Source organism: Penicillium crustosum (assembly GCF_028827405.1).
Source record: "Penicillium crustosum strain IBT 35664 chromosome Unknown utg000003l_segment0_segment0, whole genome shotgun sequence".
Classification (NCBI taxonomy): domain Eukaryota; kingdom Fungi; phylum Ascomycota; class Eurotiomycetes; order Eurotiales; family Aspergillaceae; genus Penicillium; species Penicillium crustosum.
Window position 1 is genome coordinate 4,629,255 of NW_026623124.1, and position 17,173 is coordinate 4,646,427.

At 45.5% G+C, this 17,173-nt stretch overlaps 8 protein-coding genes across 8 annotated transcripts; 3 read left to right on the forward strand and 5 right to left on the reverse strand.

The window, feature by feature from the left end:
* Positions 1 to 202: 202 nt before the first annotated feature.
* Positions 203 to 3,950, forward strand: N7487_008834 (uncharacterized protein; the record flags this gene model as incomplete). Its single annotated transcript, XM_056876564.1, has 8 exons — positions 203 to 463; positions 518 to 541; positions 603 to 795; positions 851 to 1,234; positions 1,288 to 1,872; positions 1,924 to 2,035; positions 2,407 to 3,613; positions 3,774 to 3,950. 8 exons carry the CDS (start codon positions 203 to 205, stop codon positions 3,948 to 3,950), a joined length of 2,943 nt encoding a protein of 980 aa, XP_056728752.1.
* On the reverse strand, positions 3,926 to 4,609 carry N7487_008835 (class I SAM-dependent methyltransferase; the record flags this gene model as incomplete). The annotated part of the gene is made up of 1 exon (XM_056876565.1): positions 3,926 to 4,609. The coding sequence occupies one exon, from the start codon at positions 4,607 to 4,609 to the stop codon at positions 3,926 to 3,928; it is 684 nt and encodes a 227-aa protein (XP_056728753.1).
* A 684-nt stretch (positions 4,610 to 5,293) lies between these two features.
* N7487_008836 (cupin domain-containing protein) lies at positions 5,294 to 5,791 on the reverse strand (the record flags this gene model as incomplete). Its single annotated transcript, XM_056876566.1, has 1 exon — positions 5,294 to 5,791. One exon carries the CDS (start codon positions 5,789 to 5,791, stop codon positions 5,294 to 5,296), a length of 498 nt encoding a protein of 165 aa, XP_056728754.1.
* A 417-nt stretch (positions 5,792 to 6,208) lies between these two features.
* On the forward strand, positions 6,209 to 7,195 carry N7487_008837 (SDR family oxidoreductase; the record flags this gene model as incomplete). The annotated part of the gene is made up of 3 exons (XM_056876567.1): positions 6,209 to 6,498; positions 6,571 to 6,752; positions 6,810 to 7,195. The coding sequence occupies 3 exons, from the start codon at positions 6,209 to 6,211 to the stop codon at positions 7,193 to 7,195; spliced, it is 858 nt and encodes a 285-aa protein (XP_056728755.1).
* A 731-nt stretch (positions 7,196 to 7,926) lies between these two features.
* On the reverse strand, positions 7,927 to 10,359 carry N7487_008838 (phosphoketolase family protein; the record flags this gene model as incomplete). The annotated part of the gene is made up of 1 exon (XM_056876568.1): positions 7,927 to 10,359. The coding sequence occupies one exon, from the start codon at positions 10,357 to 10,359 to the stop codon at positions 7,927 to 7,929; it is 2,433 nt and encodes an 810-aa protein (XP_056728756.1).
* Positions 10,360 to 11,413: 1,054 nt separating this feature from the next.
* Positions 11,414 to 12,429, reverse strand: N7487_008839 (uncharacterized protein; the record flags this gene model as incomplete). The annotated part of the gene is made up of 3 exons (XM_056876569.1): positions 11,414 to 11,814; positions 11,873 to 12,130; positions 12,210 to 12,429. The coding sequence occupies 3 exons, from the start codon at positions 12,427 to 12,429 to the stop codon at positions 11,414 to 11,416; spliced, it is 879 nt and encodes a 292-aa protein (XP_056728757.1).
* Positions 12,430 to 12,950: 521 nt separating this feature from the next.
* On the reverse strand, positions 12,951 to 14,639 carry N7487_008840 (uncharacterized protein; the record flags this gene model as incomplete). The annotated part of the gene is made up of 5 exons (XM_056876570.1): positions 12,951 to 13,601; positions 13,708 to 13,746; positions 13,800 to 14,088; positions 14,150 to 14,260; positions 14,341 to 14,639. 5 exons carry the CDS (start codon positions 14,637 to 14,639, stop codon positions 12,951 to 12,953), a joined length of 1,389 nt encoding a protein of 462 aa, XP_056728758.1.
* A 1,155-nt stretch (positions 14,640 to 15,794) lies between these two features.
* Positions 15,795 to 16,737, forward strand: N7487_008841 (alpha/beta hydrolase; the record flags this gene model as incomplete). Its single annotated transcript, XM_056876571.1, has 2 exons — positions 15,795 to 15,946; positions 16,017 to 16,737. 2 exons carry the CDS (start codon positions 15,795 to 15,797, stop codon positions 16,735 to 16,737), a joined length of 873 nt encoding a protein of 290 aa, XP_056728759.1.
* Between the last annotated feature and the right edge of the window lie 436 nt (positions 16,738 to 17,173).

A 17,173-nucleotide genomic window follows, 5' to 3' on the forward strand; every position in this document is an offset into this window, starting at 1 on the left:
TCCCAGAAACCCCCGCAAAACAAAAACAAAATAGAAAGCAAACAAGAAAGAAAGAAAGGTGCTGGATGGTGAAGGTCAAATGGCCCCAAGAGTGTGGAAGAGGGAAGAGGGGGCGCAGAGCCGCACGCGAGAGCTCAGCCCTCTTGCATCCTCACATCCTCGCATCCTTCCAACCTCCCTCTTTCTTTATTTCTAAACAACAATGGCCAACACATATACACCACTGTTTGAGCGATCACTTGAGGTCTTCAAAAAAGATCTTAATAAAAAGGACCGCGATAACTTTAAGTTCTCTACGCTGGAAGATTTAGAGAAATGTCTCACGCAGTTGCAGGCCAAGCATCGGTCTCAGCGCCGTATGCAGAATTTGAATCGACTGAAGCCATTCCTAGAGGCTATGAATCAGTTTGGAAAGGTGGTGGAGGTATTTTGCAATAGCAGTGAGCTCGTGCCATTTCTTTGGGTAAGAGAGACCTGGTAAACATTCAACCTCATATCTTCAGGCTGACCTTCGTAGGGACCAGTCAAGTTTCTGCTCCTAGTAAGACACTGGTTATTCCATGGTTAAATTCTTAGATTACGAAAGCACTAACAGGATTCAGATCGCAGATACTTTCGAAAGCGCTTTTTCCGAACTGCTGGACACGTACGAATACATAGGAGAGAACCTGCCTTTGCTCTTGCAATACCAGGAGCTGTTTCACACCAATCCTCACATGATTAAGGTACTCTCGCTCATGTATGAGGACATTCTCAAGTTCCATCGCATTGCTATTCAATATTTCCAGCAGCGTTGTCATTCAAATCCATATTTCCATGCACGCGCAACACATTACTGATTTTGTTATAGTGTGGAAGCAGCTGTGGCATGCGACTTGGAAAACCCAACAATCACGTTTCTCCAATATTATTTCGGGCATGGCACGGCATCGTGCTTTAATCGAAAGTCAAGCAGGCCTGGTCCAGATTGCAGATTCCCAGGAAGCGCGTCGTCTAGTGGACGATCGGCATAATGCCGAAATGCAATATGAATCCCTGCGGCGATCACGCACTGTTTTCAACTGGCTTAGAGCACCTGATGTTGATGGAAATCAATATAATTTGACCCAAACGCGAGCGGGTAATCCTGGTACTGGAAGATGGCTTTTGGACAACCAGGCGTTCAAGGATTGGTTCGATCCGAACTACCCCAAAATACCTCCTTTGCTTTGGCTGAATGGGATTCCAGGCGCCGGTATGGGACTTTCATACCGAAAATAACTTGTCCGAATGCTGAACACCAGATAGGAAAAACTGTCCTCGCATCTCTCACGATAGAGGAAGCCCGAAAACTCACCCCTAAACCAACGGTTCTTTTCTTTTATTGCAAACATGGCGATCCCGAGCGTAACAGCTTTTTAGCATTAGCGCGAAGTCTGCTCGCTCAAATCTTGGAGCAGGACCAAAATCTGCTTCTTTATTTCTACCAGGAATGCTGTAACAGCAAAGAAGCCGTGCTTACTTCCCCAGAGAAAGTCAATAAGCTTTTAGATTTTGCATTCAGGAACTGCAAAAGTGCATATATTATTATTGACGGGCTCGATGAGTGTGAAAGAGAGCAACGGAAAAGCATCGCTCAATGGTTCAGAACATTGGTTGAAAGTCTGCCCATTACCGAGCCCTGGAGGCTGCGCTGTCTTTTCACCAGCCAAAACGACAGTCTGGCACGCAAAGACTTTAATGAGATTACAAGTCTTACCATAGGACCCGATGATATTAAGAATGACCTTCAAGGCTTTTGCCGGCGTGAGGCAGACCAGCTGAGGGCTTCTTTGTACATCTCCGAAGACATGGCGGATAGTATCGCTGCGACGGTAGCTCAGCAAGCTGGTGGTATGTGGGCAAATTTCACTTCTGAGATCTGGCTTGCTAATGACTGACTAGGCATGTTTCTACTTGCAGAACTGATTTGGTTGAATCTATCCGCACAGACTACAATTGTAGGGCTGGAGCAAGAGCTGGATCCGAATATTTTCCCCTCTGGGGTAAATGATGCGTAAGTGCGACTCGTATTCTCCTTCGTTCTCTGTCTTACAGCTTGACAGGTATCGACGAATACTCTCCAGAATAAAAGAAAATACTTCACGGACTTCAATGAAAGATGCTTTAGCGCTACTTGAATGGTTGGTGTTGGCAAGAAAGCCCCTCAGGTGGCGCGAAATTCAAGTCTTGAAGTCTATGGATCTTGATCAACAATCAATTGATTTCCAAAGGCAAGGGTTTCTGGTAAAAGACCCGAGGGACATCTGTGGGTCATTCGTTGAAGTACGGGACGACGGAAGTGTCGAGCTGATACATTTAACGGCAAGATTGTATGGCCTTGGCTGAACCTTTTAAAAGCTTCACTGACAGTGTTCTTGATTGCAGGTTTTTAGTCAAAGAAGGCCTTGTCGATCCATTGAAAGGAGATATCGGAATGGCAGCTCGATGTATTAACTATCTGAACTTTCCACTCTTTGTGAACACGCCGCTCGAGCATGATATTCGCCGCGGCGACTATGGATTCATGGAATATTCCGTTATCCACTGGGTTAGACATCTTGAAGGAGCAATTGCGGAAGCAACCCGTCGAATCGAAAGAACAAAGGTAGAGGCAGCCAGACCTCGTCAAAGTACGTCCGAGGAATCAGATGCACTCAAGCCCTGCGAGGCTTTGCTCGAAGAAGATTACACAGAGATTATGGCTCCCCTCGCCGAGTCATTAGGTGTCTTCATTGATCTGCATTGGTCTCCAACAAAGAAATATCTAGAGGTATCGGCCCGTAATAAAAAAAGGCTCCAAGTTTTCCAAGATACCACCTTCTATGAGCAGCTGGAGCAGATTGTTGTCTCAACCAAGAAGCAACTCCACTCATTTGGTCCGCTCAAGCAAGATGGATTTACACTGAACCTATTCAACCTTGTGGGTGATATCCGCGAAGGGATAGAAAAAATAGTGTCAACGGACCCTTCATCTGAAAGGGACATGATACAGAAATATGGGGACAATCTGTTCCGATGCCCACGTTTCAGCTGCCAATTCTTTTTCTCCGGATTTCCCTCATCCGAGAAGCGAGATGAACACATCAGTAGACATGACCGAGCATGGAGGTGCAGTGACGAAAAGTGCACCAGTTTTACTTTTGGTTTTGTATCGGAGACCAGTCTGAAAAGGCACATGAGATATGCCCACCCAGATGCATCACAGAGCCAAGGCTTCCCATCCGACATAGACATCAAGCTAAGCCTTCGGCAAAGGACACCCGTGATACAAGCTACTCCCCAGCGAGCACCTGAAGTGCAGAGTGCACAAGCTCTGCAAGCCACACCTGATATTCCAGTTCATTCACAAGAGCCATCAAGCTCAGACTCTGAGCCAGAGGTTCGACCCACAAAACGTTCGAAGACTCAAGAGAAGCAAGACTTCAAGTGTCCACATTGTGCAAAAGACTTCAAAAGGCTCTTCAATCTTAAGTCCCACCTTTTGACACATACGGCAGATCGTCCGTTTTCGTGTGATATCTGCCCAAAGCGCTTTTCCAGAAAGAATGATTGCAATCGACATAGGAAGATCCATTCAGGCGAGAAAGATTGGGTCTGTGCGGGTTGTCTAGTGTCATTTGTTCGTGCGGACATGCTCAACAATCACCATCGTGCACCAATAGGCCAAGCTTGTCTTGCAAAACTCCAAAGCCAAAGACAGGGTCTTGCGCCTTGACTGTGGCATACTCATGAAACGAATGTTGATGTAGTAGGATCTAGTAGGTTTAATATGTTTCTTGTTCTTTGAATACAGATCACATAGAGGAGTACTTGGATGTTACGGAGAGGTCTGGAAACTACATCTTCACGGAAGATTTTGGGAAAAGCACCGGTTTATGGGGATTCTACCATATCTGCATAGTGCTCATTTCTTAGCTAAGATCCAGTGAAATGGAACGCTTTGCGAAACTCCATTCTTTTCTTCAGAATCCACGACGACCTCGTCAATCTCCATCTCAAAGCCAATCTCTGTGAGAAGTCTTCTCATTTCATCTTTACCCCAACCACTCCAATGCATTGCTCCTTTTGTGCCGCCCAGCCAAGATTGATCAGAGGAGCTTGCAAATCCAGTCTCGGGAAAATTGGCGAGAAGCCGTCCTCCAGGTTTCAACCAATCGAAAATGCGACGGAGAATCGTGGTTTGCTCGTTGCGTGGCAGATGAAAAATGGAATACATGGCCATCACTGCGTTGAATTTCTCCTGACTGAATTCCAATTCCATCATGTCTCCTTGTATCAGGTTTACAGACTCAGGGAGCCGCTTTTTCGCCATGGCAATTTGGGTTTCGGATATGTCATTTGCAGTGACTCTGATGTATTCACGCGATGCCAGAAGTTCAGTACACGGTACCCCGGCGCCGCATCCTAATTCAAGGATGCTAATTTGGGAGTTTCCCTCCGCCGGATCGAGGGATCGAAGCATGCGATCGACATAAGAAAGGCGTACTTTATGAGAAGGTTGTGTCCAGTTTAGGTAGACTTCGGCAATCTCATCATAGGCCTTCTTTATGTCATCCTTGATTTGGTGGTTATCAATGGCTTCAGACATTATGGCAGAACTGATTTGTAGTTGTGCTGAATGTGAATCTGGTTGGAAAGAAAAGCCCTGAAGGGATATATTCTTGAGAATTTTAATAGTTCTAATAGTTCTAATGAACAGTGACTCATTCGGTGATTCATAATACGGGTTGTGATTTATGTGGTAACCCGATGAGGATTAGTGTACGAGACTGTACGGAGTACATGAATTGGATCTATTCAGTCCTTTGAAGTGGTTCTAGGGAAAATACAGCGGATATGACAACTAGACTTCAGCCAAAAGAAAACAAAAGAAGGAAATAAAATCGAGGTTCCTGCTTATGGCTCGGCGCTATATTACGTTCTGATATTAAGGCTTGCGCTGGCAATGTGTGGCCTTCCCCGCACTTTCCCCAGTTTTTAAGAGCCCTAGAGCTGTAGTATGCAGCTGTAGTATGCACAGTCTTTTACATTGACATTCAAGTAATGTGCATAATATCGAACAAATTGCTTTGACATAGGACTAAGCAGCGAGATGAAAAAATTGTAATCACTCGTTCACTGGTTACACTAACCAAGCGGATTTTGATCATAGATATAATTGTATTTTATTTACAGCAGCACCTTAGTAAACAATAATCCTTCCACTAGATCCTTCAATCATTCTATGCACGCTAATGATACATATTTCGGTAATATTCCCTCACGGAAATAATTAAAATGGCCACAGTGGCTCCAGTTCCTTGTTGTCAATGACGAGGGGCTTGGCGGGGAGCATAACAGAAACAAGACGAGCCCACTTGCTCGACTCATTACTCCAACTGTGCAATGTGCCTTGCTGAACAGTAGTATCCCCTTCGGCGAGAACCACTCGGTTCCCATCCTCCAAAGTCAGAACAACTTCTCCCTGCAGGACTGTAATATAATCCAATGTAGTTGTCCGATGCATTGGGCCACTGTAGTTGGGTGGAAGATCATAAGTGTTGAAAAATGACCCTTTGTTTGCGTCTGCGGGATCTGAACCCTTTTTCTCATCACCGTCAATGGAAGCCGGTAATTCACTTGAGGACCAAAGTGTATTCAGATGCGTTCCGTCTCCAACGGGGTTTGCCTCGTTGCAAGTGTCTTGCAATACGACAGCATTGCCCTTCTCATCGTGCCCGGTGACAACCAAGCGAGTATCACGAGATCGAGGGGGTAGATTCTGAGCCATTGTAGTAGGTCAAGCTATATCACATTATTCTTATCAGCATTACGCGCACACTCGGATAGTACCGGAGTAACAGACCTACCAGAATGACGCAGCATACAAATCAATATTAAAGGGATATTGACTAATTTTCTTCAGATTCTCTGCTCCTTGGACCAGCGGTTTAAGTCCAAAATAATTTGAATTGGAAGACGAATAGTTATAAAGTTGTAAAGTCCGATTTTAGAGAGAGATTGTATACTCCACCCCACAGTGTCATCACATATTATTAACTCCGGTTAACACCGCATTAAGACCTTTAGCTCCATCACTCTCCGGGTAACTTCCGAGAAATATGAAATAAGAATTGTACTTTAAATTCATCCCTGCATCACACAAAATCTTTCTAATTTTCAATCTTTCTACTGTTCTTGATTCATGATGGGAAGCAAGGTTTGGCTGATTACTGGTGCGTCGTCCGGCCTTGGGGCCGCTCTGGCTCATCATGTCTTGACCTCAGGGCATAAGGTCATTGGAGCTGTTCGAAATGTGACAAAAGCGCAAAATTCGCATCCTGAATTTGAAAGACTCGGTGGAAAATGGGCCGAATTAGATGTTACCGACCCCAAAACGAGTGAAAAGGTGCACAGCCTTGCTCGCGAGAACAACGGCTTTGACGTTGTAGTCAATAACGCTGGGTATTCGATTCTTGGAAGCATCGAGGACATGAGGTATGGCCATAACAGCTTCTGATATACACTTTTAGTATTCTAATACTGATTATTTCATTTTGGTTCCCGCAGCGAAGACGAAATGCACAAGCAAATCAACACCAACCTATATGGCCCGATTCGTGTCCTCCAAGGATCGCTTCCTTACATGAGAGAGAGGAAATCTGGATGTATCGTAAATATCTCTAGCGTTGCTGGTATGGTTGGTCGACCAGCTACTGGATTATACTCGGCCAGCAAGTTCGCCATTGAAGGTAAGCATTTGATTATATGATTGAAAAATCTTATTGGCAACTGACATACCCGTGTAGGACTCTCGGAATCTTTGGCGGCAGAGCTCGCCGAGTTTGGAATTCGCGTTTTGCTGATTGAGCCCGGCGGCTTCAGAACTGGCTTTTTGTCTGCATTTGTTGCGCCAGCAGCTGGTTTGAACCCAGGTTACAATGGGACTGCGTTAAGTCGTACCATGCAAGTTTACGAGACTGTTGATGGCACTCAACGAGGCGATCCTGAGAAGGCCGCCGCGCGAATTTTGGACGCAGTGGAAAGTCGGGGACTTTGCGCAGCAACGTCATCTTACCTTCGCGTGCCGCTCGGGTCAGACTGCTACGGTCTTGTGCAATCCAAGGCAGATGCATTGAAGGAAAATCTCGATAAAATGAAGGACATCGCTCACAGCACAGACTATGCGCAGTGAAGCCAAGAAGGGCCCAAGTATGGATAGAGAAAAGCACACTTGAGCACCTCTCTGAAGTTACTTCTTGGGCAGGAGTCCATATTTCTCTCTATATAGGTTGGGTATGAAACTAAATCGCGAGTGCTAAATCGGCCAGTATGCCTCCGAGCATACAGCCTTGAGCGGCGGTCCCCTCTTCAATAGTTTAATATAGGGTATTTTACCTAAAAAATCATATTGCCGCGAATTGGCGAGTTACGTATAGAAGTGCATATTCCTCTTCGGTGCGCGATACTCTGCCGAATTTGAAAATCTTAATTCCATTAAATTATAAACACCATATCAGCTTGTACGTATACTAACCTCGATATAGGCAATGATATGGTGGCCTGTCCAGGAAAGGTTATGTATGTTACTCATGATCATATATTATCTTTGTATGCTACTTCTATAGAGAAGCAACTGTTGGAATATACTACCATGGTGAATATTCTCTTAGATGCAGCCTGATGGTCTTACAGATGGGACTGAATATAGAAGAATATGGTAGAGGGCGGTGCTACCTTAGCACTCTTGCTAGTAGTAAGACCTAGATTTCTTATTTTTTAGAGATTCAGCAGGTGAAGAGAAGACCCAAAAAAGGTCTGAGTATTCTCTTCTGATTCGAGTACAATTTGGAATGTATTACAGAGTATTGTGGCAGCTTTTACCTGTATTAACATGAATATCCCCAATATCAAAAAGACAGCACTCTACTCTTTCGGGAAGGGCCATTTCCAGTTCCGAATATGTTCAGGATCAATCCCGTTATCGAAAGCCTCAGACTTGCCCGCAAGCTGCTCATTGTACAGCCTCTCTCTCACGCCCGCTGCCGTGTTCCCGAGAGATTGAACCAAATCAATGGCAGCCATAGCGAGACTGTATCGATCCGTCTCATTGCGCATAGCCAGCTCAAATGGTGTATCAATGTTGCCCTTTTCTTTATACCCTCTCACATGCAGGTTATGCTGACCAGGTCGCTTGTAGGTAAGTCGGTGGATGAGCCAGGGGTAAGAGTGGAAGTTGAATATGATGGGCTTGTCAGTGGTGAAAATGGACTTCCATCTTTTATCGGACATTCCGTGGGGATGGTGGATGGCGGAAATCAGTCGGAATAGATCCACCACATTAACAAAACGGATTTTAAGCTGTGGGAGATATTCACGTAGTAGTGCAGTCGCGGCTAGGGCTTCGTGTGTGGAAACATCACCACAGGATGCGATCACGATATCGGGCTCTGCGCCTTGGTCGTTGCTCGCCCAGTCCCAGATTCCGAGACCCTTAGTACAGTGTGCGACGGCTGCATCCATGTCCAGGAACTGAATGTGCTCTTGTTTATCGGCAACGATCACATTCACGTAGTTAACACTGCGGAGACAGTGGTCCATCACGGATAGGAGAGTATTGCCGTCGGGAGGGAGATAAATGCGAACCACCTCGGGGCTCTTGTTAGCCACCACATCGAGGAATCCGGGGTCCTGGTGGGTGAAGCCATTGTGGTCTTGTCTCCAGACAGTGGCGGTGATGAGGATGTTTAGCGACGAGATTCGGGCTCTCCACTCCACTTCGAGGCACTTCTCGATCCACTTGCAATGCTGGTTCACCATAGAATCAATGACATGGATGAAAGGCTCATAGCTATTGAGCAGTCCATGTCGCCCAGAAAGAATGTAGCCTTCTAGCCAGCCTTCGCAGGTATGTTCACTGAGAATCTCCATCACGCGGCCATCGGGGGACAGATTGCCTCCATCTTTATCCTCTTCGAAATAATCCCCCATCCAGACTTTCTTGCCTGCTTTATACACCTCAGAAAGCTTGTTAGACTCAGTCTCATCGGGCCCAAAGAGCCGGAAGTTCTTCATGTTCTGGGCCACTATATCACGTAGGAAGTGCGCCATATTGGTCATGCCTCCCTTGATTGTCAACCCTGGGTTGATATCCTTGAACCCATAGTCCCGGAAGTCAGGAATATGAAGCGGCCGGCGTACAAGACCTCCATTGCCAACTGGGTTCGCACTTATCCGTGAGTTACCCTTGGGTGCGAGTTCCTTCAGTTCCTGGATTAAGGTTCCATTCTCGTCGAAGAGCTCCTCTGGTTTGTAGGACTTCATCCATGTCTCCAAGACCTTAAGATGAGGGGGGTTGGTGCGGACATCAGTGATGGGAATTTGGTGCGCGCGCCAGAATCCCTCGAGGAGATGGCCATCAACCTCTCGCGGAGCCGACCATCCCTTAGGTGTGCGAAGAACGATCATTGGCCATTGAGGTCGGAACGGGGTCTTCGTCTCTCGAGCTTTCTTCTGGTGCTCTTTGATCTCAGTTACACATTGCTCGAGTGTAGCCGCCATGGCCTGATGCATGCTGTCGAAATCACTTCCCTCCACAAAGTATGGTTTCCATCCATAGCCAGCGAGCAAAGATGAGAGTTCATCGTGACTAATTCGCGCGAGCACCGTCGGGTTGTTGATTTTGTATCCGTTGAGATGGAGAACAGGAAGTACTGCTCCGTCGTTGATCGGGTTCAGGAACTTCGTGCTATGCCAGCTGGTTGCAAGTGGGCCGGTCTCAGATTCGCCGTCTCCAACCATGGTCAGAGTAATGAGATCGGGGTTGTCAAAGACTGAGCCAAAGGCATGCGAGAGTGAATATCCCAGCTCACCTCCCTCGTGGATACTACCGGGTGTTTCAGGGGTCGCATGACTTCCAATGCCACCAGGAAAAGAGAATTGTTTGAAAAACTTCTTCATGCCCTCCGCATCCTCGCCTTTATCCGGGTAGACTTCCGAGTAGACACCCTCAAGGTAAGATTGTGAGATGATTCCAGGAGCACCATGTCCGGGACCGGAAACGAAAAGAACATCGAGGTCGTACTTCTTGATGAGACGATTCATGTGCATCCAAGTGAAGGATTGCCCGGCATCGGAACCCCAATGACCCAAGAGCCGAGCTTTGAGATGCTCCAGCTTAAGAGGTTCTGTGAGGAGTGGGTTGTCGCGAAGATAAAGCATGCCCAAACATAGGTACATGCTGGCACGAAACCAGGCATTCATCTTGCGGATTGTCTCGGCATCGAGAGGCTTCCCTTCCACTGTTGAGCGAGCCTCTCCATAGGCGGAGATGCTCTTTTCACCTGACTTTGACGCCATATTGTGTACCCCTGCTGAAATGGAGATATTGCACAATATGTATGGAAAACAATCCCACGGAGTGATAACTCCGGGAATCCGTGACAGATAGAAAGGTTGTATAAACTGGAGGTATAGATGAAGAGAGAAAATGATCGCAAGTCAAGGAAGACACCGGAGATCTTTTCTTAATAAACTTGAGAATGATAATAACAGACTTGTTTTTTGGCAGGTCAATGACGTATGGTTTGATAACAAAAGTACCATCAAGTTTGTGTGGTGCTAGTACTATGTGGGCATGGATAAGCATGAATCATGACCCATTACTATGCGCATTGCTGTGTAGATTATAACCATGGTCAATATTGATGATCATCGATTGTTGGACAGCCTTATGATGAGGTTACGTAGTTATGCTGTAAACGTGGAGGAAGCAAATGTATGTAGCTTAGTGTAAGTGTCATCGAGTGAAAGCCTAGAGCTTATATAGTGATGTCTTGGCATAGAATATCGACACCTAAGGTTGTATACAATCCAGACTATGTATACTAATTCTTGCTAGCATCATTGGGGAATATGCCATTTTAAAGGTTAGATATAGAAAATTCTCTTGCACATAGTTTGCTATTTTTTATCACCTTTGTATACGCCTATAAAAAGCTTTTTCAGTACACAAAGACCATGTATATAGATCGGACCAGATAAAAGATTTCAAATTCCAACATACCATGCTTTATAATATCCTATCTTTGATGTTGCCATGGAGTTCGCATAACTCTCTTGAGGCTGGTTGTACACTCGCCGTAGGCACAGCAGCAGACGGTGTACAATGCTGACATTTTAGGAATTAGTGTTAAGGTAGGTGGGCCAGATACCCTTACCCCACACCCGATCCACAACCCGATATTACCCTCGTAACAATGTCTCAACGAGTATAAAAGGTTAATATTTAATATTGTAGACCTACAGTTTTGGGGCATCATATCGTCTCCAAAATCATTGATAGCAAAAATGAACCTAGCCCAGAAAGTCATAATCACACAATAGAATAGCTTTATTTCTATACAACCGCCCTTCAATTTAAAAAGTCTCCACCTGTCTCTTTCAAAATCAATCGATACTCGGGTTCGAATTGCATATACATGACCTCAGGAGTACCTGTTCCTTTCTTGGTGTAGAGTGCAACTTCATTGTCCACTAATGTCTTCTTCAAGACTCCTTCACTTGCACCTATCGACCCCGGTGCTATCAAAGATTCCACCAGGATTTGGGCCTGGCATGCCCTCTCTAAGGCGATAAAAAAGGCTGCCGCTTCTGCAACTGTTCCTCCAGCAGTAAGCAATCCATGATTCTGCATTATCAAATTCTTGTTTTTGGGACCAAGGTAATCAGCAATACGTTGACCCTCTTCCTGGGCAAAAACAACACCGCCAAAAGCTGGATATACCGAAAGATCATCGTAAAACATGCAAGAATCTTGAATATTGGAATGCTGTTAGCAGGAATGTGGGTGTTGATCATGTGCTGATTATACCTTGATTCAACATATCAATTCCCCTGCCAAAGGTGCTCCAGGCTCTTCCGAAAGGACTGTGCATATGACACGCCGCATGAATATCCGGTCGTCTCTGGTGTATTGCTGAGTGAATAATAAATCCAGCTGTATTAACCGGCTTATTTGCCCCGGCGACCCTATTTCCTTGTTCGTCTACCCGCACCATATCAGACACATTTAGAAGGGCGAAGTGTACCCCGTATGGATTGATCCAGAACGTGCGGGGTTCGACAGGATCTGTGGGCTGTCAGAACAACCAAACGAACAACAACCGCGATCTTGTCAGTAGACAATAAATCACACAAAGCAAGCATACCTCGGAGACTAATATGACCACTGCTACCATCTGAGAATCCTAGTTTGGCAAATATGCGAAAAGCACCCGCCATTTGCTCGAGAAGCCATCGTCGCTCTTCTTCTTTGTTTTGGGGTCTTGGAATGTGATGTAGCCTGTTTACTTCACCGTTGTCGCTTGTTTCTGTGTTTAGAGCAGAAACAATCTGCTTCGGATCAACGGTATTCGCAAATGATGACATGTTGTGCACTTTTGGTTTGGATGAATGAATACTGCGATGGTGGTTTATCAAGGCAGAAAATAACCGAGGGAAATATATGTTAACCCCGCAGACCCGTTGATTTAGGAGATTTGTATTGGTTATTGCGTTATATCCTATCGAAATAGGAGCTAAGACTGCCTCGGTCTCTGAAGGAATCAAATCATCTATTTGGTCTAATATTAGGGTACACAAATCTATACTTATTGCTGGAGGTTGCTTTTTGGCTCAGATATATCTGAGTCCATCGCACTCGAGCCATCTACCATGTTATGTTCATGATATTGGATTAAAGGCCTGCGCTACGCAACACCGAAGTGATATATTGAAATAACATACCGTAAGCCTGACAGTCAAAATGAGGGTTACAAATTCAAATAGCGAAATACAAGAGTTCAAACAAATAAAGGAAGGATAAAGACCAAGAAAACAACCTAAAATATGGCAGCAGCAGACAAATGTGTAGTGTTAAAAAAAGGCCTAATCACACACTGTTTGGTAAATTAGAGCAAACTCTGCCCTGATGCGACATTTGGGTCAAGATGAGGAAAGTCTGTAACGGGATGAATCCTTCCAGTTCGGAAGGGCGCGTTCAATTGTGCCGATGTCGCGGTAGGAAGAGTCCTCTGCCCCCGTGGTATCCCAGGATTATAGTTAAAGACCCAAAGACGCATCGACTGATCAGGACAAGTTCCAGTGTAAAATCTGTGTCGCAGCCATGACCCACTCAAACGGTCAGCTCCAGCTCTCGTTGCTTGACCAGGCCGGATAGAAGCTGGGATCGCCTGCCAGTGGGGTGACATCCAAGCCGATTCATCTGTGCTCCACATGTTGACTTCCAATTCTCTAAATAGCGATGTGACCCGCCTCCCATCTGCGACATAAACAACCCCAACACCCAAGCATCGGGGCAAGGGGTATGTGTGTCCATCAGTTGCACCCAGATCCCGAATAATGTTGATGTCGTCTTCATATAAGCTTAGATGTGTAGAGCCTGTGTCATCCATAAACGGGAATTCAAAGCTCGGTGGCCTGGGTGGTGGTTTATCATCTTTCTTATCTTTTCCATTTTTCCCATTTTTCCCATCATCTCCATCGTTTCCTTTTTCCCCCGCAGCTGCTGGACCCCAGGGAATCCGAAGGCTAAGTCGTACCTAAAGAATATGGTGAGAAATAGCACGCAGCAAAAATGGTCAATATGGCAATTTAGAGGGGAATAGCTACCATTGTGGCATTCACACGCGGATCTGGTTGGCATACCATTGAAGTCTTGCTCATACCAGGCGCAGGCCCAAGAATCTGAATATTCGGTTTTAGCATGATACAATCAAGAGACTTTTGACAAGACATACACCTTCGACCCAAAACCCTTCATGTCCCTGACATTTGTCATGGATGTAGCGATATTCATCCCAGTGGAATGGTCTCGGCAGGCAGAGCTGAACACCAGCATGCCAGTAGGTGACAAAGTCCGGCGTCCAATCCAATTCACCTGATCGATATTGCGCCATAATAGCATTTACTGTATCGACCATATTGTGTGCGTCGTTTTGCGCCACGAGCGAAGCCAAGGTAAATTTGAGGTCGTCTAGGCGCTGTACAACGGGCCAACTTAAACCTGGCTCTGTCGCCATCAGTGCACTGAGTAGAAGGAAGGAGATTAGTCTCTGCTATATTAATGTAGAGTTATAAGATGACTGACTCGCGTTGCGTCTGCTTTGCCATAAATTCTTTCATTTTATGTTGATAGACATGAGGCATGATGTTCTCTGAGATTCGTTCAAGACACCTATCGATCTGAGATTCGAAGTCACTGCATAACGAGGGTCAATTACCAGGTATAAAATTTAATAGTGAATCCAGTACCAAATAGCTAGAGCAGGTAGAACTTACTCGGACATCAGATCAGGCTCCTCTGGGTTCCAGCCTTTAGGTGCATCTTCCCGCTCTGTGATAACACCTTTGACTTTTGGCCACTGCTGCTTTTTAGGCATTTGTGGCCTAAGCTTCTTTCTTTTTTTCGAATAATCAACGTTGAGATCGGCTGTAAGAAGTTCCTCATCCAAGATTTGCGGGATTTCCGTTTTTGTCTTCTTCTTTGGATGTGGTGCCTGTGCACCTCCATTTGGGCTATTTTTCTTCCGTTTTCCCTCAGACTTTGCAGCCCGAGGAGGATTAGCCCTTGAGGTCATCTTGCTACAGAAAAGATAGTCACGACCGAGGTGGCGCTTTCTCTATGTGACTAACAAGTCAATGATTTTGCATGTATAAATAGTGGGTATAAGGACAGAATTACGAAGGTACTTGTATTCCAAGCATTTTCTTTACACCCCGAATCCATCGCACCGGATGGAGCAATCAGCTATGCGATGTCAAAGAAAGATTGAGGGTTGTAGATGAGATAAAGCAAAGGTGGCAGAGTATGCTCCTGGACGAAGTTCGACGTTCGACTCTCTTTTTCACTTTGTTCATAACATAGTTCTTGAAACGCCTCATCCAGTGTGCTCTTCTTGGGGGGCGTACTCTCAATGAATCGGACCTCGACGATTCCTCCAATATGCTTTTGGCTTTTTCCTTTGATGGTGGATAGAACTTTCGGTGCTTTGTTGGGCTCTGGCTGGGCATTTCTCTCTTTTATACTAGATGCAAACCGGCTTTAGGGCAGTTTATTTTATCAAAAAAGAATTTTTGGACTCAAGCCCAAAGGTTCAGAGCCTTCACTCGGGTTGATATGAAGCCACAAAAGACATCTGCTGGCCCCATCTACTTTAGATCCCTGTACATAGCCAATTAAACGAGAGCCGGAAATAGATTGTGGCGCGATAGGATACACGTCTCAGGGTAAGAAAGCGTAGAAGGGAGAGCCGTGGAGGGGAACAAAGAAGACCTGACTCTTGTCCTGTCTATTTTTACACAACTTACTCTCTTTGTACAAATCTCACAGATATTATCTATTTTTGTTTATTACATAATTTCTATCGTGGCGTTGGCCGGTAGTTGAGTCTCGCTTGCGCATAGTATACAATAACAAATTCCCAGGTCAATAAATATGTTAAGTATGCGAAAATGAGGGGTGCCAATTAAAAGCCATATTTCGATTAACAAAATCGCCAATCGTTCGAAAATTTTCTGTGAAATAGCCCCAATACCATACCGTACAACATACACCTCCGTGCACATGAATACCCACATATTAAACCCCACGGCTCCAATCTCCGAAACCGGGTCCAAAAACAATTCTAACTCAAGGTTGCTAGGCCATTATTTGCATTTTATAAGTAGGCTTCTTTTCGCCCGATATTAGAATCTCTAGGGGTTACCAAGGGCTGTTTCAGAGGAGCATCAAGATGAGCGAACCCAAGCCAACATCAGTCCCACTACCCAATTCCGAGCAGTTCTACCTGAGTAGCGACCAGGGTGAAAGATATCTGATTCAAGTGTCTTGGCCATTGCATTGGGACACTGATAGCACTTCTGCTCGTGGTTCATTTCCCATCATGTAAGTGCCCGCTGATGATCTGCAGCCTTGCAGAAGAAAAGAAAAGCGCGTGTTTACGAACCGATATTAGATATATTGTTGATGGAAATGCCCTATTCTTGACTGCAACCGAGGCCGCCTGGCGTCGCGCACCTGCGTCGCATTTCGCCGGTGGAGGCATCATTGTCGCTATCGGATACCCATTGAACAAAGAGCTTTATGATATGCGACGACGCACCCTTGATTTATCTCCACCAGTGGGAACGCAAATTCCTGGACATGGAGGCGCTGATATATTTCTTGACTTTATTCAAAGTTCAGTGCGGCCCGCGGTCAAGGCCCGATTTCCACAGGTCGCTGTCTCCAGAGAAGCACTCTACGGCCATTCTTATGGGGGGTTACTTGCGCTGCACGCATTATTTACACGCCCCAGTTTATTTGATTGTTATATGGCCAGCAGTCCCTCCATCTGGTGGAATAATAAATTTATTTTGCAGGAGGCAAAGGCCTTTCTGGGAATGGAGCCTTTGGGCGAGAATTTGCCTTCGCTTATGGTCTTCTGGGGCTCAGTCGAGCAAAATCCTCATCAGTGGGATAATGAACCTCTGGAAAAATATGAATTGAGAAAGCGAATGGCCTCAGATTTCAGAATGGCTGACAATGCTCTCGACCTCTGTGGGATGCTACGAGGTTGCCAACAGTTGCGTACTGTCCTGGCACATGAGTTCGATGGGGAGGAACACACAAGTGTGATGCCATGTTCGACAAATCGGAGCTTGACGATGTTCTTTGAAGATTGGCCTTTTCATTAGTCATAGAGAAATTTCATGAATTGGCAACGAAACCTACACATAGTTGAAACGGTGATTGATAAAATAATGCTATAACGTATTGGCGGGAATATGTTCTCCAAATTATCACCGTTTGCCACTTCGGGTAAAGTCAAAAAAACGTTTTCATCAGGATTTGGGGGCCATTAAGAGTTGAGGGTCTGTCCACCGGAATACGGAAGTGATCGGGCTGGGCTTGAGCTAGGCTGGGCTCGGGGTCTGGATTTCACACGAGTAAGCCCGCGGATAGAAAACCTAGCTTTTTGTTCATGTTCTTTCCATTTCTACCTCTGCAAATAAAAGAGCGCTTGACTTGGTTATCAAATTAAACTGGTCTTTGAGTTACACATAATGAGCTCTTTCAAGGCCTAGCTGTCCCGTGTGAGTACACATATAGGTAGGTATCCCCTCGGCAGCC